The sequence below is a fragment of the Oryza brachyantha genome, chromosome 6 (assembly GCF_000231095.2).
Source record: "Oryza brachyantha chromosome 6, ObraRS2, whole genome shotgun sequence".
NCBI classification, from domain to species: Eukaryota; Viridiplantae; Streptophyta; class Magnoliopsida; order Poales; family Poaceae; genus Oryza; species Oryza brachyantha.
In genome coordinates, this window is record NC_023168.2 from 18,168,822 (window position 1) to 18,190,252 (window position 21,431).

General features: G+C 40.6%; 3 protein-coding genes across 3 annotated transcripts; 1 reads left to right on the forward strand and 2 right to left on the reverse strand.

The window, feature by feature from the left end:
- Positions 1 to 750: 750 nt before the first annotated feature.
- Positions 751 to 3,416, reverse strand: LOC102712543 (amino acid transporter AVT6E-like). Its single transcript, XM_006656234.3, has one exon. It carries the CDS (start codon positions 2,690 to 2,692, stop codon positions 1,232 to 1,234), a length of 1,461 nt encoding a protein of 486 aa, XP_006656297.2. The 5' UTR covers positions 2,693 to 3,416; the 3' UTR covers positions 751 to 1,231.
- Positions 3,417 to 4,204: 788 nt separating this feature from the next.
- Positions 4,205 to 7,154, reverse strand: LOC102712916 (protein OS-9 homolog). The gene is made up of 8 exons (XM_006657122.3): positions 6,952 to 7,154; positions 6,477 to 6,553; positions 5,898 to 6,098; positions 5,715 to 5,786; positions 5,283 to 5,398; positions 5,025 to 5,091; positions 4,831 to 4,937; positions 4,205 to 4,753 (listed from the first exon to the last, which is right to left on the reverse strand). Exons 1-8 carry the CDS (start codon positions 7,055 to 7,057, stop codon positions 4,594 to 4,596), a joined length of 906 nt encoding a protein of 301 aa, XP_006657185.2. The 5' UTR covers positions 7,058 to 7,154; the 3' UTR covers positions 4,205 to 4,593.
- Positions 7,155 to 9,201: 2,047 nt separating this feature from the next.
- LOC102712821 (isoleucine--tRNA ligase, cytoplasmic-like) lies at positions 9,202 to 21,352 on the forward strand. The gene is made up of 27 exons (XM_006656235.3): positions 9,202 to 9,806; positions 10,204 to 10,269; positions 10,356 to 10,499; positions 11,154 to 11,350; positions 12,016 to 12,178; positions 12,522 to 12,635; positions 13,100 to 13,197; positions 13,532 to 13,610; positions 14,174 to 14,332; positions 14,495 to 14,584; positions 15,398 to 15,531; positions 16,117 to 16,276; positions 16,462 to 16,545; positions 16,636 to 16,848; positions 16,960 to 17,085; positions 17,490 to 17,627; positions 17,721 to 17,824; positions 18,749 to 18,812; positions 19,128 to 19,216; positions 19,291 to 19,432; positions 19,829 to 19,892; positions 19,981 to 20,048; positions 20,197 to 20,319; positions 20,405 to 20,470; positions 20,592 to 20,697; positions 20,816 to 20,907; positions 20,989 to 21,352. The coding sequence occupies exons 1-27, from the start codon at positions 9,273 to 9,275 to the stop codon at positions 21,088 to 21,090; spliced, it is 3,519 nt and encodes a 1,172-aa protein (XP_006656298.1). The 5' UTR covers positions 9,202 to 9,272; the 3' UTR covers positions 21,091 to 21,352.
- The last annotated feature ends 79 nt before the right edge of the window (positions 21,353 to 21,431 follow it).

Below are 21,431 nucleotides of genomic sequence, written 5' to 3' on the forward strand. Positions count from 1 at the left end.
TTTTGTCGGCTGTTACAATCCTGTGGGGATACAAAGAATTGTGAGTGTTTATAGGCATTTTTGGTCTAGCACATTTAACGTGGTTTAGCTCATCGATTAGACTGACCTCTGTCCTTAAATGGCTATCGTCTTATTCAAAATTTTTATTAAATATGTAAAACTATATATATACATAAAAGTATATTTAACAATAAATAAAAGGATATAAAAATAATTAATAATTATGTAAATTTTTTAAATAAGATAAATAGTTAAAAATGTATAAAAAATAAACAGCGACAAATATTTATGGAAGAAGGAAGTATTTGTTAGTGCCGTGGACGAAGGAAGTATTTGTTGTTTGTGCTGCTGATGCCGGTCATGGATGACATGCTGACTCTTGATGTGTCTTGCAGATTCACCATTTACTGACTACCAGAAGGGCTTGTCACCATCGTCTTTAGATATGGAGCTCCGGGTGCTACAGTTAAATCGATGATGGTAGTCCAGAAAATTTGAAGGAGAAACCTGAACTTCACTCCATTTCATTGTTGTTGGATTACTTTGGTTAAGAGGGCATGTAATTTCCAAAAAAAAAAAGAAACTATTTATAAATTTGACAACAATATTTTGGGTGGAATTCTTTTCAAAAACACATGCAGCGCAAATGGCCAGTAGCATTTTCTTTTCCTTGTAAAAATTTCGATGCGATACTGTCCAGAAATCGAAAGTTTTTTCAACAAGACTTGTGACAGAATGCTAGCAATTCCAGAAAAAGAATATGTGCATATCAGTATTTATATTCAGTTATGGGGATAAAGAATTCTGTTTACATTCAAATGACTGCAAATTAAACAAGTTTTTTTTTTTCTGGCCAACAGTTTCAACGGTGAAAAATGAGCTACTATACTCCAGCTGTCCAGCACATTCATTATGAATGCCTAAAAATGCCATACATTTTCCTTTTCATGTCGAACTGAATCAGCATCTTGTACCATCTTATACTGCCTTTACCAATAAATGCCCCAGGATCCACCGTAAGAATAAGTACAAATACATCAAAGAATCTGGTCCAAACTACAAAAATACTCCTTCAAGAATTGCTCATGCACCTTTGAAGATAAAAGAAAATGTATCTGAGCTTTTGCTATAGTGACCCTGCTGTCTTGTGTTTCCTAACCATGCTAATACAATCTTGTATTTGACTGTCATTGCAACACACTAATCCTACTAAATTGTTCATCTTGATAGATCACTCAGACTTGCTCTTCAGGCTGTATACATTTCCGATCACACCAATAATGCTAACAACTACTGCCAAACCCAGCATCACAAGTGACAGGACCCTCATTCCCTTCCCCAAGGACTTCCCTTCCTTGTCCAATCTCAACGCGACAAGTGCCGGGAAAATGAACCCTAATGCCAACCCGGTCGTCGCACCGGTGAACTTGAAGGCCACCCAGATGTTTGGTATCATCGTTGAGCCCAGATAGATGAGTGCCAGGAGCACCACAGTCAAGGTGAGCATCCTCTTCCTGCTATGGGGTGCCAACTCGCCAAAGATCAACGAGTCCACCGTCTGCCGAAGCGAGAAGTGGACCACAGGGAAGACAAGAACCAGATGGATGATGTACCCAATTCTGACGATGAAGTTGAGGATTGAGCTGAATCTGATCCCGAGATCCTTGTCGAAGTTGGTGAGCACATCAGACTCTGTGTCTTCTCCGAACAAGAGGTACCCCGATACCGCGGTCAGCGCATATACCACGACACATAGAACGGTGGTGATCCTTCCAATCTTGTACATGTTGTGAGGTGTCTTCACCTTGAGCTCATTGTAGATCGGCTGAACATTGAAGTGGCAGATGTAGGCGTTCGTCATGATCGGAATCACGACGAGCAAGTCCAGAATTGCTGCACTCGAGCTGAAATCCGGCCCCATCCTCGGCATGCTGATTTTGCCCTCGATGACCTTCACCAATGCAATGGCGCATGACACAACCACAAACACAACGGCGAGGGCGACCGATGCAGCAGACGACAGGCTCAGCGAATCGATCTTCTCGAGCGCGCACAATGGGGCGAGGAAGATCACAAGAACCACCAAGATCAGCAGCCTTCGATTGTCCCACTCGCCATGCCCGATCAGCTGATCCAAAACGCCGATGTGCTTCAGCGATCCTGACATCACGTCTCCGATGATGATGAGGTACACGATGAGGACACCGGCATTGTTGATGATGACGCACATCTGTGCCGCAACGCTCGCCGGACGGCCAAGCGCCCTGTGCACGACCTCGCCGTAGGACAGCGCGCGGCAGTACACGGCGAACCTCACGAGCAGCTCGATGGTGACCTCGGACAGGACCCCCATGACCAGGATGGAGACGAGCCCGACGGCGACGCCGAGAACCTTCATGGTGGCCGGGAGGGCCATAATGCCGGCCCCGATGATGGAGGTGGCGAGGTTGAACACCGCGGCCGGCACGCCGGAGCCCTCGGGCGGTCCCGCGGGGCCGTCGCCGATGAGCGGCAGCTCGTCGTGCTCGCCACCGCCGCCGCCGCCGCCGTCTTCCCCCTCGCCCAGGAACGAATCTTGCTTCGAGATCTTGGCGCGGCCGTTGTATCCGCCGCCATTGGCGACCTCGGATTTGAGCTGGCCGGGCTGCAGCTCGATGGACGTCAATGGGAGGGACGTATAATTCGTGTTCATCCTGCTTCTTCGCGCATCAAAGATTGGATCAACCAACAACCACCCAACACGACGACGAGAAATTCCTCGTCAAAAACGGAACAAAAAATGGATGCGCTAAAATTGGCAGACAAGGGTTCCAATGCCTAATCCAATCCAACCACAAATGGAGAAGCCCACACCCAATCTACCGCACCAAGAACACAATCTTGCCCAGGAAAAAAAAAACAAAACCAAAAAAAGAATCCGACTGCAACTACATCAGGTGATCATCCCCGGAGATCCGCGCATTGGTGGCTTCCGCCGCACACAAAGCTTCTCCCTCCTCTTGGCCCAGATTCGGTTGGATCAACAGAAGCAAGAGCAGAAACCTGTCCTCCTCTCTCCGAACAAAAAATCGGAGGAACGGAACCAAAGAGGAGGTGGAGAAATCTTCGAGAGGAGGGAGAGGCGTGCACCCTAGTATGGATTGGGGATGAGAGATTTGAGGCGTTGAAACTGTGGAGAGATCTGGGTTTCTTCTTCTATTTTCTGATTATTATTTTCTGCTTTCTTTTCTCTGTTTTTGCTTCTCTCTCGTATAAAAATGTAGTATCTGATAAACTAATAAAGAGTAAAGTCAATTTACGCTAATTCCGAGTAAGGCTAGCTCCACCAACCCAGCGATTCTCCGTACCCACAAGAACCATCAATGACATGTGGGCCCGAGGATTGGTGGGTCCCGATTTCAGTGGGAGAGGGTGGAGTTTGTTTCGTAGTATTTTGGAAGTTGAACCCACGCGTCCCGGGCACATGGGAGGCGTGGATACATCGCTGCGATCCGATTGGCCGGCGATGGAGGGTGGGACCCACCAGGTGTGGCCCACCTGTCTGTCGCTGTGGAATATTCAGGGGCGTTTAATGCAGCCGCTAGAAGCCTAGAACTGCACGTCCTGGATTTTAGATGAATTTTATAAAAGCACATGAAATGATTTAATTTGATTTCTGTAAGCATGGTTAATTTTGCCTACTTACTCGAATACAGAGCCTGGATAGGATAATCACTAGAGATCGTACCGTGTCACGTTTGGTTTGACTAGAGACCGTACCATATATTCGGCCAAGTCAATTCTTTGAAGCATTCTACAGTTGACCAAGCAGCTCGAAGTTTCTTGGAGATCTGACAAGGTTTTTAAAATTATTTTTGGGTGCTTTTTAATGCCATATAGAAATCTGGGAGCACATTTTTTTTGCAAATTGTATTCTCAGATAAGATAATCTCTACGATGGTAAAAAAAAACCCTCTTTTTCAAAGCATTGGAGTACATGCATTATGACTTGCATCAAAATCTTTTTGTTCTTCTTATAAGCCAAAATTAAATTTTTAACTTTAAATTTAGGATAATTTGGAGGATTTTTACTGAAATTTATTTTTTAGCTTTGGCTTTTAAATCACTAAGAATACATATATAAAAGTTTTCACAAATTATTTTTCATTTGTAAATATCATTTGACCTTTTCCAATCTCCCCTTGGTGTTACATCTCCCCTTTGGTCATCTATGTTTCCTTGATCTGCACTCAAAAATAAGCGAGCACTTTTGCTCCGAGCTTTAACAAGATTATTCTTCACTTCAGAGCAATATCAGTATTTTGCAGTGAAACGATGTTTGAACATGCACTTTTCAGTATCACAAGATTTTCTTTTATAAACATATCAAGAAAACATTACTGTCTACAGCTTGACACTGAATCGAAGTACTTCCTTTACTAGTACAGAAGCATTCATCGTCCGTAATGTTCCTCCATGATCAATGTTAGTCTGATGATCTCAACCTGCTTCACATGAATGGTATATATGCTCAGTGAACACGCTATACCATTGTTAGCTTGCTGGATTGCAATTGCGCACCAAAAATGATTCTCTTCACTGTTTGATGAATAATCAAGTAGCATAAGCTGCATAATTATGCAATTCATCTGGATCGTGAATGATGGAGATCTGAGCTTCTTTTGGAAGAGAGTCATCATCCACGATATCTCCAGCTTCAGCTAGCAACTCGTTGCAATGAATGGAGAGGGTACGTTTTTCTTGCTGAAATAGTCTGCAAGCAGAACAAGAAAATGAGCTCAAAACATGTAGCATAAAGATAATTCTGAGAAAAAAAGTATTACAACTTACGGGTTCTTGCAAAGCATTGGGCTTTGAACTGTTAAAACATATTTGCAGGAAGAGATCTCCTTAATTGAACTAATCAACACAGTGGGTTCTGAACATACAAATCTAACCTGTAGAAAGAAGGCAGGGTGTGTGATAAAACATACTGCTTGATACGACATAATAGAAACAAAACAGTATAGTATTTTTTTTCTTACCTCTGTTTCTCGGGGTATATCAGTGAGATCACAGACAGTCCCATTTGTGTACAGGTGGACATGATACCTGAAATATGAAGAGATATATTCATTCAAGTGGACTTAGCTTCCAGATATAATCTGCTTTCCATATACTTAAACTCTCCAAATTAAGTATAGCGTCTTTTTGTTGAACGAAAACAGGAGAGCCTCCTACTGTGGTAAATATATTTAAAAAGAGAGTTATATTTACAAGAGTGGGAAAAAAGAGTATAGTACCTCTTAGAGGTATCTATCATGTTATTGTCTTCATCAGCAGACTCAGAGGATTGATTTTCATAGTAAGCATCAGTTGCATCGGCGTCATATTCACCCAGAACATATTCTTGAATAACCTACCAAAACAAAACACAAACTTTACATGGCAGTTCAAGTGCTCTAGCAACTGTAGGCTGCATTCGTTACAGTCAAAGTGTGGATATGAATTTTGAATTCAAACTAAATATAAAATATCTTATTTGTCATTTTGTAAGTGTGTAACTGCATCTAGAACTTGTCTCTCCTGTAAAAGTTAGCTGCTCTTGGACTAAAGCACCCCAGGTATTTTGAGATGGTGCACATAGGAAGGTAGATCTCAAAGATAAAATACAATTATTACAGATATGACCAAAAAAAGAAAGAAAATAAACAGAAGAAGAGGAGTCAGCTTACCTTCTCACCCTCGACATGAACCTGTCGGATTCTCCCATAGTAGCAGAATTCATAAGACCACCAACCTTCACGCTGTATCAAGATAATAATAGCAACAATCAGTTTTTGTTCAGTCAATCTATTTATCAGGCAGTGGCACACATGCACAGGGATCCATTATAAAGAAAAAGAGTTCTATCCCACCCTGTAGAAGCACTGATCCTTGAGAATTTCCAGCAATTCATCTGGATCCTTTGGCTTAATTCTCCGTTCACTTTCTATGATAACATTGGACGCGTTCTGTGGGATAATCGACTTCATGGTTTTAGTTTCCTCAACTGGTAGGAAGCATGTATAATGTTTCCCCTCATGGTTAGTCATTGGTACAGATTCCTGGCCAATCTCCTGCAGAGTACACCATAAAAATTTTTGATTGTGATGACAAGAGGTATGCTTGGAGTATACTAAAAGGTAACCATTGCTGAAAGTAACTGGAATTTCTAATGAAAATGGCATGAAAGTATGAAACACACATGATCTAGAACAAGCATGGTGAATCAGCATTTCTTATATCACAATCAGTTGTTCATCACAGCGAATGGCCAAATCTCTCTGAGTTTAGACAATGTATTTATATTACGGTATTACCAACACCTAGGCTACTAAGCTACATTAACAAGATTGGGAATTGTTCAGATATTGCAGTGTAAGAATTTTGTGACAACTAAATAAAACTAATTTCCCTATAACTGGGAAACAGATGAAAGCCTATTACGAACTTACTGGATTAAATGGCGCGTCGACAGGATGGAACTCGACATGGTACCTCGGCTCGCGTGAATTCCGCCCAAACGGTGCACCTGACATAATCAACAAGTCAGTGCAATTCACCTATGTTTTTCCTCTTCCGTGGCAATTAGAGTGCAATAAGTAACAAAATAAATAACTAAATATAGCCAAGTGGAGTTAGTAGCAGCAATCAGTCTAACAACATTTTTTAGATCACAATCACAGTATCACACAAAGGAACAGGCTTCAACTACAGCGTTCTAGATCTGGGCCAGTAAATGTACATGACACTAGAAGCTAGAATCAGGCAACCATAATCGAAGAAAAGAATCACGAAATCGACAAGTATTCCATCATATACGTCAAGAAATCGCATCAAGGAAATGGTAGATGGTTTGGATTCTGGAGGAGGGCAAGAGAGAGAGACAGAAATCTAAGAGAGATATTTGCGAGACTCCGACGCGGTCACCTGAACTGGTGAAGATCTGATCGGCGGTCACGGTGGCGGCCGCCGCGGCCGCCACGAAGAAGAGCAGCACGCGTGCCCGGACGGCAAAGCCCATCGGCGTCCGCATCGGCGACGGCGACGGCGCAGGGTCGTCGACTTCGCCGCTTCAAGGCTTTCCCGTCTTCACCGCTACGCGTGTTGTCCTAGAACTGAATACGTATTCCCGCTTTCCGCCTTCCAAGCCTGTTTACACACATTTTTTAATTCGCTTTCCCTGAAGGGACGTGTAAACTGATGGCGGATGGATTTAGAACGAGCAAAGCTGTAATTAGCGCGCTCGAGCAGCGAATCCCAAACGCGTAATTCTGCCCGCCATGGGGGCAGCGGCATGCGGTTGTGGTGCAGTTCGGGCGGCTCCATCCGCAGCCGCTTTCCGGCGCGCCACCGCGTCGTGCGCCCGCGAAAACGGATTCGCCGCGGGAAGAGTCCGCCGCCGAACCACCGCATCCGAGCGACCGCGCGCGCGCGCGGAGGAGGCGCCTATATGTTTAGTGCACACCGGCTTCGATCGCCGCCATCGCGGACACGTTCAGAGAGGCTTAGAGCAGCGAGGAGAGATTTTGGGGGAGGGAGATTGGAGGAGCGTGATCGGTTTGCCATGGAGGTGGAGCGCGCGCTGGCGGGTGGTGGTGTTCATGGCTTGCAGCAGCCGGCGGCGGCGCCCTTTCCGGGTGCGATGGGTGGCGGCAGGTCGGCGGGGTCGGGGACGTCGTCGCTGCTCGCCGCGGCGGTGCAGGAGATGGCGATGGTGCAGAGGAGAAATAAGGCCATCAAGAAGCCGCCGCGGGCGACGCTGCGCCTCCCGGCCGTCGTCATCGGCGGCGGCGGCGGCGGAGGCGGCAGAAGCGTGGTGGACAGGGAGGAAAGCACGGGACCGGCGCCCAGGCGCTCGGCGAGGGCCGCTCTGTCGTCGCCGCCGTCGCGGCAGCCTCTTGCGAAGAGGGTCGCCAGGAGCATGCTGGCACGGAGCGCGCCGCCGCCGGACGAGAGGAGGAAGGTCCTGACCTGCTGCTGCGCGCGTCTCCCGCCGGGGCTAAGCTGCGCGCTGCACCAGTGCGCGCCTGGCCGGACATGGATGCTGTCGCAGCGCGCCGGCGCCGGCGGGGGCGAGGCCGTGGCTCCCCGGCCGTGCGGACACGGCAGGTGGATGTTCAGCGAGTACGCCCGGTGGCGCCGGAGCGTGTGGATGCCGAGCCGGTTCTACCTGGAGCGCGTCGACGACCGGCAACCCCGTGAGCCGCCCATCGAGCTCGACGCCGGCCGCCGACGAGCTAACTGCACGTAGATGTAGGCATCTATCATTTTTTTTTTCTTAATTAGCTTCTTAGCGAGCTGGTTATCTGAAGCAAATCTGCGAAGTGTGCTTGGATGAAATGGAACACCATGCCTCTCTCCGAATGTATTTGCGAATTGCGATTTATATATATATGTAATGATAATTCAAACAAACTGGGCTATTTGGATTCGTTTGGATGTGACAACCTGAATGAAAACGACTTGGAAAACAAAATCAATATAAAAGTCAAGTTGGATTATATAAGGCCTATCCCAATTAACATTCTCTAAAGCAGCACAATACTAATTGTCCACTGTTCACTATTTGTTTTTTGTTGTGATACGTCACAATGCATAATCCAACCCAATGAGTCCTTAATTTGTCCATCCTATGGCCTTTGGATGATGGTATTGTGCATCATGTTGTTATTTCAGGCAAATATTAGGATTTCGATATGCGCATTTGTATAGTCACATGGGTTATCATCTAAAATACGCAAATTAGAGGGCAAATTTTGCTTATTCACTTTATTACCATTTTCAACTATTCCCAATTTTGATAATTACCAAAATTCACCGACGCAACAAAATAAACATACCATAACCAACACAACCCTTTAGTAACCACAAGACTTTCTACCCTAGAAACTCGTATCAAAATTTGGCAAGTTTTAAAATCAAGCATCACCCAACCTGACCCCTTACCTTACAAACATTTGGTAATTTTGGTATTACTAAAAAATAATTAACAAGATCTTTCTTGGCGATCAAGTAAACAAGGCAGTAGTATAAATGTGAAGTAGTAGAGGGATCGAAATGAAAATTTCCTGGCAACAGCAAAGGAAGCACGCAGATAGCACGTGATCTGCAGCTCTAAACCCTCCTCTCTGTCCCAAGCCCACCCCTCCCTACCCGCCCGCGCCGCCGCCGCCGCCTCCTCCTCCGCCGCATCACCCGAAACCCTAGCCCCCATCCGCCGCGCGGCCGCCGCCTCAGGAGCGGAGGCCATGGAGGACGTCTGCGAGGGGAAGGACTTCTCCTTCCCCGCGGCGGAGGAGCGCGTGCTCCAGCTGTGGGCGGAGCTCGACGCCTTCCACGAGCAGCTCCGCCGCACGGACGGCGGCGAGGAGTTCATCTTCTACGACGGGCCTCCCTTCGCCACGGGCCTCCCGCACTATGGCCACATCCTGGCCGGCACAATCAAGGACGTGGTCACCCGCCACCAGTCGATGCGCGGCCGCCACGTCTCCCGCCGCTTCGGGTGGGACTGCCATGGCCTCCCCGTGGAGTTCGAGATCGACAAGCAGCTGGGCATCACGAACCGGCAGCAGGTGTTCGACCTCGGCATCGGCAAGTACAACGAGACCTGCCGCAGTATCGTCACCAAGTATGTCGCAGAATGGGAGGCCGTCGTCACGCGCACGGGGAGGTGGATCGACTTCAAGGACGACTACAAAACCATGGACATAAAGTTCATGGAGTCGGTGTGGTGGGTTTTCGCGCAGCTCTGGAAGAAAGACCTCGTCTACAAGGGCTTCAAGGTTAAATTTCTGATCTGACTCCTTGCTAAAATTTTGAGTCTGGGGTTTGTTTTGCATATTTATGATTTTATTACAAGACGATTACAAGCTGAGACTGCCAGAAATATCATGGTATTCAGAAGTATACAGTGGCTAACTGTTTGTTTTACTTATAATTTGGAACTTTTATATGTGTAAAATGGAACTGTACATCGCAATTTGTTATATATTTCAGTGAGAATGAATAGCAGAATCTATGCATTACATGGAAAGTGGATTTTCATTTTGTAGCTAATGCTGTTGTGATTACATTAATTGATTGATTTTCATCTGTTGTTTCTGTTTAGGAATGTCCATTTATTTTCTATGAGGAATCCCTTGAAAGTTAAAATGTCATGGCCTGTTGTTCTTGTTCCAGGTGATGCCTTACAGCACAGGCTGCAAAACTGCACTCTCAAACTTTGAGGCAGCGCTGGACTATAGGGTTGGTTATTGGCTTTGCTCCTGTCCTAGATCATAAACGTGCAACTTTAATTTGTAGTGACTCATTTTTTTTTTATCGTACCATAGAATGTCCCAGATCCAGCAGTCATGGTTTCTTTTCCTATTGTTGGTGATGTGGATAATGCAGCTCTTGTTGCATGGACTACAACTCCCTGGACACTTCCGAGCAACTTAGCATTGTGTGTCAATGCCAATCTTGTGTATGCCAAGGTTAGTACTCCTCTTTTATTTGCCTAGGCTTTTTTTCCCGTTCTGTAAATATTGACTATAGTTGCCGAGTTACATATTGTTAGCATATAATACATAAATGTTTTGATATACTAAGTAAAGAAACCCATGCATATTCTCACTGCTCTCCAAAACATTCATAAATTTTGAACTTTAAATGTTATATAACTAACAGATACATAATGTTATACACCATAGATTATTGCTATCTGCATTATGTTACTTGAAGTTCTTTATCTTGTTTGTATCCATAATCATTTTACTGCAGATACGTGATTATTGTTTAATAGTAGTTTCCCACAAAGATTTTAATTGCAACACCTGGCTAATCCATATCTATCAGTATAGAGAATCATGTACCAGTCAATCTAGCAGCTGCAATTGCACAGTTACTGCTTGCAAACAAACGTAATTAACTTAATGGTGTATTGATGAAGTTATTTATTTCTTTTTGTGATAAAGTTGTTTGTAGGAGTCTAGAAGAAGACATATATCAATTATAGTTTCCTATTCTGTTCCATGCCTAGACCACCCCCATCCATTTCATCCAAAAAAAAGACTATACTGCTGACACCATTCTTTGCCTGTAAGTGTATGCTTGCTTCTGTTTGAGGATGTGTACTGTGTTGCAAACAGGTCAAGGACAGGTCAACTGGAATGGTGTACGTTGTTGCTGAATCTAGGCTTGGTCAATTGCCAGCTAAGGCAAAAGCATCTGGAAAGAAGCAAGCACCTTCTAAGGGAAGCACTACTGAAGTTGTTCAGGGTGGACTGGATACTGAAGCATATGAATTATTGGGAAAGTTTCCTGGATCATCCTTAGTAGGCCTAAAGTGGGTGCTCTTCATTTTTTTTTAATCGTACAGTACTTCCATAGTTCATAGGATTAGTTGTCAACGCCATAATAAAAGTTGCACGCATGCCATCACTATCTGCACTAGGAAGTATTTCAGCACCTAGCGAACTGCATCTTCTGAAAGTAGATCTGAGGGTTCCAGAGCTATGGCTGGGAGATGACATTTTTCGTTAAATTGTTAGCCATGTTTGGTTTTGTCAGGCTTTATTTTTTTTTTTTGGCAGGGTTGAATAGTCCATATAACTTGTAATATGATTTTCATATCCGGTGTTACTACTCAAACAATTTGTTCCACTCATGTGGTTTTAGTTTTATGATTGGTGAACTTTCATTCCTTTTTTGCAATAATGCTGCTAATGCTTAGTTCAGTTAGATGGCTTACAGTAGAGGATTGGATCCAAAATCTGCAATTTTCCTCTTTCTATTTTTGCTTTTGCATTTTTGTTATTATATCAATAAAATCTTTACCACGAGGGCCCCTACTGTTTTTTGGTCAAACAAATATCGTAGTTGGTTACACCTGATACTTATATTGAGCGTTGATAGAACAATTCTAAACATGTCATAATGCTATAGCCAAGGAATCTGGACTATAGATTTAAAGCATTTTCTGTCTTTAACTGCTACCTTTCTTGTTTGCAGATACATTCCTCTGTTTGATTTTTTCTTAGAGCTCCAAGAGACTGCCTTTAGGGTGATTGCGGATAACTATGTAACTGATGATAGTGGAACTGGTGTTGTCCATTGTGCTCCTGCTTTTGGTGAAGATGATCACCGTGTTTGTCTTGCTGCTGGTATCATTGAGGTTGGAATAATTATCCTTTAATGTTTGGATATTTAAACTAAGTACCATGCTGCCAAGGCCTTGGAGTTGAGGCAGATTTGTCCAGTCAAATTACTTAATATGCATTCCTGAATATGGGGTACAATGCTATATAATCCCAATTTTCATTACTTGTGTTGAAGTCTAGAACATGTATTTTTATATATTTTCTGTGTCGAGCTTTGTTGAATTATATAAGGGCATATTTTGCAATAATTGGTAAGGGGGGTGTGAGTTTAGAGGAGAGGGTTTATGGTGGATTTGTCATGAGAATTTGTTTTTATTCTTTTTTTTTCCTGATGTATGATGTCTGCTTAATATTCAGGGTGGTGGACTTGTTGTTGCTGTTGATGATGACGGCTGCTTTATTGAAAAGATATCTGAGTTCAGAGGACTATATGTCAAAGATGCTGACAAGGATATCATCAGCTCTGTTAAGGCAAGTTGTTTGTTTCAGTATTTCTTGGATTAATTGTATGTAATGCATAACACATTTGCCTTTTGTTGCCCTCTTTTATGTGAACTATTATCTACAAACCAGTGCAAAAAACATTGCATGATGCAGAGTTTCTCATGCTAGTATGTACTGAAATAATATTACGAGTTGTGCTTCAAAAATGGCTATCATATTGATTACCCACATGACCTTGAATGACGTGGGTAAACTCAAAAGGAAGTCAGGTATATATCATAAGGCATCTCAATGAGTCAATGTATGTCTGTGCATACCATGGACTGATGGACACGACTTTGATTTCATAGCAACATATTTTTATCTTCATTTCCTTAGATTTTATACTGTGAAACTGGTTCAAGGTCATCGTAATAAAATTTATTGCACACGTTGGATTGTTTTGATATCCCTGGGGATTTCATTCTGAATATTGTAAATTTTGTTATCAGGATAAAGGAAGACTTGTTAGTAGAGGAAGCATTGAACACTCATATCCATTTTGCTGGCGCTCGGGTACTCCTCTTATTTACCGGGCTGTTCCAAGCTGGTAAGCATCTCTGCTTCTACTATGTAAATATGTTAATCAGTGTCTTCATTACACTTACTCTTTGGGTTAGTAATAATTCTCCTTCCATCATCCTGTTTCAAATTAAGAGCACACATGCAATGCAGCCCATCTTAACTTGTAACACATTTAGTAATCACTTCAATTTAACTTCATGTTCTAAATTCCATCCAGATGCACGAATGTGTTTTTTTTCTTTTGAATCTTTGTAGTTCTGTTGGTTTTGTCCATCTGCCTTTTATGCCCGTTGTTGATTTCTATTGCATTTAACCTGTTTTTATTTGAGGAATGTACGCCTGAAAGAGCTTTTCTGTAGGTTTGTGAAGGTTGAAAAGATTAGGGATCAGTTGCTGGAATGTAACAAGCAGACTTATTGGGTTCCAGATTATGTTAAGGTATACTATCTTTCCTTGCTTTGCCAGACACAGTTATTAGTTAATGCTCTTTTGTAAATAGGATAGGGTATTAGGTTGATCAGGGAGATTCAGGATAACCGACTGATGACTTCTACTCTTGCATAACAAGAATATCTGATAACTTTCCATTAACTGTGTAGGTACTCCATATTCATTTGGATATGCACTTTTGTAAATAGTTTATCTGGGGGATTCAGGATAAGATGACTGTTGAATTCTAAACAAGAATATCTGAAAAAAAAAATCCTTTAACTATGTATGTACTCCATATTCATTTGGATATGCACTTTGTCTGCACTGATTGCAGTTGCATATCACCTAGATTTATCAATGCGAAGCTTATTTTCTGTGAAGTTCTTTTTCCCAACCCATGTTTTGCTCATCTTAGTATTTCCTGTTTCCAATATTTACATTAAATGCATTTATAGTTGAACTGATAGTTATGGAACTTCTTTTTCTTGGAGAATTTACATTGTTAGCAACATGTTTTTGGAGGATGGTATATTTTAACTTGGTTTATTTGTTAACAATAAATGATGCAGGAGAAGCGATTCCATAATTGGCTAGAAGGTGCTAGAGATTGGGCTGTTAGCAGAAGTAGATTCTGGGGCACTCCGCTACCACTGTGGATCAGCCAAGATGGTGAAGAGATTGTTGTTATGGATTCCATTGAGAAACTTGAACGGTTATCTGGTGTCAAGGTTGACCCACTGTTTTAAATAAAAGTTAAAAGTTTTACAAAACAGTTGTTATATGCTCATGTTGGTTGGCTTTTGCTTGATCAACAATTCTTTTGCCCCCTTTAGTAAGCAATTGCTATTGCTAGCATGCCCTGAAGAAATTATTTTCTAAAATTTGTCCAGGTTAATGATCTTCACCGACATCATGTTGATGATATCACGATTCCCTCTAGCAGAGGGCCAGAGTATGGGGTGCTCAAACGAGTTGAGGATGTAAGTTATTGCTTAATATTTTATACCTACAATTAGGAGTCCTTTACTTTTTGCAGTAAATATCGCTTCTAGTGACTTCTAATATTCAATTCGACTGTTGTGCTTTAGTATTTTCTCTTGAATTACCTTTCCGAAATAAGATTAAACCATATCAGTCAAAGTCCTTGCAATACTTTCTAATGCTTGGTGAAAAACAATTCTCTCACATGTGTCTAGGTGAGGAACCCTTGTATCAATGCACCTATTTGTCTTATTGCTGCCCGTTTTAGATAATAGACCGGATGGCTTATTTATAAGTGCTACTTTTATGTAACTGATGGTGATCTCTAATATGAATGTAGTTTGAAATGTACCATTTTTTTTAATCTTAACTGATATTCTTTGGTTATGTCTGTACCAGTCAATTCCTTGAATCACTGTTTCTTCTGAGGACCAGTAAAGTGTATTCTAAATGTCTTGGTGTGAAATCCTTGTGCCTGATTTGCACCTGTTTGTTTCATTATTGCTTAAACTGATGCATCATTAAGTATTATCTTGTTTTTGCTTAAGGTCGGTTCTACTTTCTAGGACTTAAGTTCTTTTAAAAGTCTTGGGTTTATGTACAAATAGCAATGTATATTAGCTAATTGCTGAATGCCACAAGACTACTTGCTATTTTCTGCTTGTTTAATTTCAGTGTTATACATTTGATGCATACAAACATTTTTCTTAGAAAATTCTACTTCTCAGCTTCTAGTCTGCTACAGATATGAATACTTGAGTGTCTCAGTTATTTGAAACGGTATTTACTTAACATTTTTGTGATTTCTTCAGGTTTTTGACTGCTGGTTTGAGAGTGGTTCCATGCCATATGCCTACATTCATTATCCATTTGAGAACCGTGGATTGTTTGAGAAGAATTTTCCTGGCAACTTTGTGGCAGAGGGATTGGACCAAACACGCGGATGGTTTGTTTCACTTAACAAAATCTCACATCTGTTTTTTCTGGTCTCAGTTACTAAGAATTTTAGGGTGTATTTTCTTCTTTTGCAGTTCATTTATAGTCTTGGATTATATTTCATGATTGTGTACCATGTACATTATTTCTTGTAACATATGTATACAAATCATTAGTGATGCAAGAGACCAAACAATTAGTTACACTTACTTTAAATTCATGTTTACTTGTTCAGAAGATATCTGTCATTATTAGTTCTACATGTCTTGTGTGTATAGTTTCTTGTGGTAGTTTTTTTTTGGGTTAAATATTTTGCAATTTTGGAGAAAAACCAGTATCTTGTGGTATTTGATATTTCATCTTGGGGGTGAATTTATAATAATGGTATAGTGTTATTGATTTAAAAGATTCTGTAATGCTTGTACAGTTATCACATTCTCTCATTTGTGAGATTTTGGTGGCCAAAAACTAAATTCAGTTCCTGCTATAGTATTTGAATCCCCCTCTATTTTATTCTAAAATGTGTATGATGCTTTATCTCATGCATATTCATTAATGATGTTTATTGCCTTCATGGTTCAATGTCATCCTGCAGGTTCTATACTTTGATGGTCTTATCAACAGCTTTATTTGGGAAGCCTGCATTTAAGAATCTGATATGCAATGGTCTTGTATTAGCTGAGGATGGTAAGAAAATGAGCAAGAGTAAAAAGAATTATCCTTCGCCTGTAGAAGTCATTGATGAATATGGAGCGGTACGTGGCGCTTGTTTAAGACATGAATTATTGCTATTTATTGTTCACACACGTATGACCCATGGTTTTGTGTATATGCTGTATCATTTTCTACCTGAAGACATGCAAAATGACTTGAGGTTTTTGATTGAATGCTATGCATGAGTTAGAATTTGCAATTCAATTTATTGCTCGTTTCTTTCCAGGATGCTTTGAGACTTTATTTGATAAATTCTCCAGTTGTGCGAGCAGAGTCTCTACGATTCAAAAGAAGTGGTGTTTATGGTGTTGTAAGTGTCACTTCCTCCGTATTTTGGATTCTATTTGCTTTTTGTGAGGAAAAGGACAATGCTTCAGCTTTGTGTTTTAAAATTGAGCAGGTCAAAGATGTCTTCCTACCATGGTATAATGCTTATAGATTTCTTGTGCAAAATGCCAAGAGACTTGAAATTGAAGGTCTCTCAGCATTTTCTCCAATAGATCAAGCCTCGCTTCTGAAGTCATCCAATGTTCTGGATCACTGGATAAACTCTGCAACTGAAAGCCTAGTCAGTTTTGTTCACCAGGAGATGGATGCATATCGGCTTTACACGGTTGGTAATACTTAGCCGATATCTCTGGATATTTGTTTGCTGGACGTATCGATTTTTTACTTTTATAATATGGCTACTTGATGTAAATTTTTGCCTTTGTTACCTATGCAGGTTGTGCCATATTTGGTTAAATATATCGACAATCTTACTAATATATATGTGCGTTTCAACCGTAAACGGTTAAAAGGACGGACTGGCGAAGAAGACTGCAGGGTGTCTCTTTCGACGCTCTACCACGTAAGTATATCCTGCAGTGCAGTGTTTCTACTTCAGTTCGGTTTTTTAAATATCTATGGATTGATGAGAAAAAATTCTATCAATTCTATACGTATCGTGTTCACATCTTTTGAGAACCCTACAAGGAACCTTCCTCATTTTTTATGCACGTTTCCGTTTAACTTCTGGAAGTATAGTGCTTAACCAGTTGGCAGATAATTTTTTTGCTACTACACTTCTCTTTTTCTTAATTTTGATAAGCTAAATAGCTTAAGCCTCTGGAATGATCTTTTCTTGTTCCTTACCATCTATTACATAATATTATGTGGTACTCTGCATTAATAGTTCCTGATTATGCAGACTGTATATTTTGCTGGTACCTTGTATACTTCACGAAGACATTCTTTTTTAATCATGAAATGCAGGCACTAGTAACAACTTGTGTGGCGATGGCTCCATTTACACCCTTCTTTACTGAAACTCTTTATCAAAATCTAAGAAAGGTGTCATCTAAACCAGAGGATAGCATCCATTTCTGCAGTTTCCCTTCCACAACTGGGGAGGTAACTCTTTCTATCTAAATAGCCTATAACTATGCTTTATTCCACCAGAATTACTCGTGACATCATGTTGATTGTTTTTTGCCTCATGATCAGAGAGATGAGCGTGTTGAGCAAAGTGTAAACAGAATGATGACTATCATTGATCTTGCCCGCAATATTCGTGAACGGCATAACAAAGCTCTGAAAACACCACTGAAGTATGTTCATAGTCTCATGATTTACTTCCTAATGTAATATATCTAAAGAGATTTCGTTTAGGAATTTGACAACTTGTATGATATACCGATATGTGATATACATTTTACTGTTTAAAAATTTATAATGAAATTACAAGTGATGGCCATGAAATTTAAGGAACTTATTTGGTTGTAGCATAATATTGATGTGGGTTAGGTGTTTTTGCATTCTTTCTTCTTTGGGACAATTGCATTATTACCCCTATTTTCAACTCTAATCGTGATTTTACCCCTACTTTTCAACTTTGTGATTTCGCCCTGGATTTTTCAATCTGAAACTTATGTTTGCCCCTATTCCGTTAAGTTCCCTTAAAGGTGTCAAAAACCAAGTCAAAATAGGGCCACAATTCTTGTCAAGCTTATGCTTGACCGTTTTCTTAAAAACTGAATGTGTGAAAAGTTATGTTAAAACATGAGCTAAAATAATGTTAAAACATTTAATGTCAAAACAGGGGCAAAATCACAAAATCCTTAAAAAATAAGCGCCAATCTGCAAATGGCATACATATATTTAACACCGTTAGGAGGACTTAACGGAATAGGGGCAAACATGAGCTTCACTTTGAAAAAACGCAATTGGAGTTGAAAACAGGGGCAAGAATGCTATAGTCCCTTATTCTTTTTGTTTTTCTATATGGTGCATAAAAGAAGTATATATTCTATTTACAATATATATATATATATATATATATATATATTTAAAATGGTTCAAGTTGAAATCAGATGATTAAAAAAAACACTTATATATATGTTGTTTCTGGTATTCCTTTTGCTTTATGGGACCTCTCACAAAAGTATTCCTTTTGCTTCATGATACCTCACAAAATTATGTTCTGTATGGCATCTTCAATTTCTGCGAAGTGGCTTAACCAACCTGAGTTTCAGGGAGATGGTGGTGGTTCATCCTGACAATGAATTTCTTGAAGACATAACTGGAAAACTAAAAGAGGTTTGTTTATAAGTCTTTGTCAGCAGTGTGCCTGAGTCATCTTTATGGAATTGTATGACTGCCTTTTGCACTGTCTTGCACACTTTTATGTTCCATATTGATTGCTTTCTCTCTTTTTATCTGCTCCCTCTTGAGATTAATATTTGTCAAGGAATCTGCTTGTCCATATTTCTAGGAGTTGTTAATCCTGATTATTGAGCAATGAGGTTATGAGATTGATCGTTTGGTCTTCAATATTTGCCGCTTAGTGTTCGTTTATAAATGGATGTGTTCTTTTCAGTGGAGTTTTGACATAACGTACTTTCTGTTATGTAGTATGTCATGGAAGAAATGAATGTTAAGACTGTCACACCATGTAATGATCCCATGTTGTATGCTTCTCTGCGGGCAGAACCCAATTTTAGGTACGTGTACCCAACAGTGTGAGTAATGTTGCACATTTAATATTCATTGCTCAGCACTTGTGTTATTTTCTTAGTGTGCTAGGCAAAAGACTGGGGAAGGACATGGGCAAAGTGTCAAACGAAGTGAAGAAAATGACACAGGAACAAATCTTAGCCTTTGAACAAAGTGGAGAAATTTCATTGTTTGGTCATTGCTTGAAGCTAGATGATATTAAGGTAATATCCCATGCTTCTATTGGCTGTTAATTTAAAGATTTAATCGATTGCTTGCATGTCAGTTTTCAATATTAGTAATTGTGCTAGTGTATGCCCTCACAATGATGCGTTGGTAAGATTATATTGGATTATTGTTTGCTTTTACATATATATTGTAAGATACAAATATAGTGTTCCCAGGTGTTGCTTTGGCCTTTTCAGATCGTACCTCTGTCTAGCAAATGGTTTGCAACCACATCCATTCTAAGATTATATTTGACATTTGTTTTACCTCGAGGGCATTCTTTCTGATTATCATCTAGAATGACGTGATGTTACACAAGTTTGCACTTAGTGGACTTATTTTTTTCCCCTCTACCTGCTGCATCTTTAATTCTCTGAAACTTTTACCTTTAGGTGATCCGACAATTTAAGCGTCCTGCAAATGTGACAGAGAATGAAATTGATGCTGCGGGAGATGGTATGCCATAAACATGTTTCTTCATATGAGTAGTTTGTATACTATCTGTAGATATTGTCATATTATCACTACTTTGTTTTTCTTGTAGGTGATGTTTTAGTTGTTTTGGATCTTCGAGCTGATCAATCATTGTTTGAAGCTGGAGTTGCTCGAGAGGTAATTAGCTTTTCTGTATTGTACTCCGGATATGACACCCTGGATTACTGAAAATAATATATGTTGTATATCTTTACTGCATTTGGTGCTCAGTCATATGTTTTATGTTCATGATCTGGGCTAATAATTCTTGAACATTTTTGTCCAGGTTGTAAACAGAATCCAGAAATTACGGAAGACTGCGCAGCTGGAGCCAACAGACTTAGTTGATGTATATTACAAACCTTTGGACGATGAGAAGAATACTTTGGTAGAGATCTTGCAGTCACAGGTCAGCTAAATTGGCTTAAGTATTTGCTTCTTGTTTCATAAATCAGAACATCCTTTAATGAAAGCTACTGTTATTTTTTTTATAGGATCAGTATATAAGGGATGCGCTTGGCAATCCACTAATTCCAAAGGTTGTGGCGCCACCAGAAGCGGTGAGTTTGGATATTCTCCCTGTTTCAGTTAGCAGTTTACTGGCCACTAGAGGATTGGTGTTGACACGAGTTGAAATGGATACAAAACACTTAATTCCATTTTCATTTGTCTGGTTTGTAGGTAATGATCTGTGAGGAGTCTCACAATGTACATGACATGTCGTTTGTCATTTACATTGCAAGGTGCTCTTCAGTGGTCACACCTGATCTGCTTGAACATGCTGCTGGTAAATAATACCTTTTCTGATATGTTTACTTGGAGTATATTCGTTGTTAATATCATGGCATTCTCTTTGTTTTATTCCGTGTGGTAATTGGTAATATGTGTGTTCTTTGATGAAACAGGCAACCGTGAGCATTTTGATGCATTAAAAGTATATCTATTGTCAAGGTCCATTTCCAGATTGAAGAATGAATTCCAGGCTGGAAATGGCAAGGTTAGCAATCTACAACTTCTATTTAACTTCTCTTTTCAGAATAATTACTCTTCAGGTCTTAATTTGTCTTTATTTTTGCAGATTACCGTGGATTTCATTGAAGGCTTCTCACCGATTGATCTGCAACTGGGAAAACATGTTTTTCTTAGTGCAGGAGATTTCTACATGGCTAGTCGTTCTTGATTTTTCTTTCAAGCATCCCAATTTTGAGTGATCTGCCTTTTTTTTCTGCTGCTATCATTTTACTCGAGCCTGATTCTATTGTTGCCCCCAAAACATTCATCTGCCGTGAAAGATGAAAGGGATATCATATTGAATGGTCTAACCGAAAACTCGTGCATGCTGTACTGAATAGTGAATACTGATACACCCGTGTTCATGTGGCTACACACCAATTATTAAGTGTGCCAATAGCCGGTTAAAGCTTCAATCAAATGTTTTACTATAATATGAGTTGACATTTTCTATGGAATGGGAATTATTTGGAGAAAAGTACTAAACCACCTCCAAATAATTTCATCTCC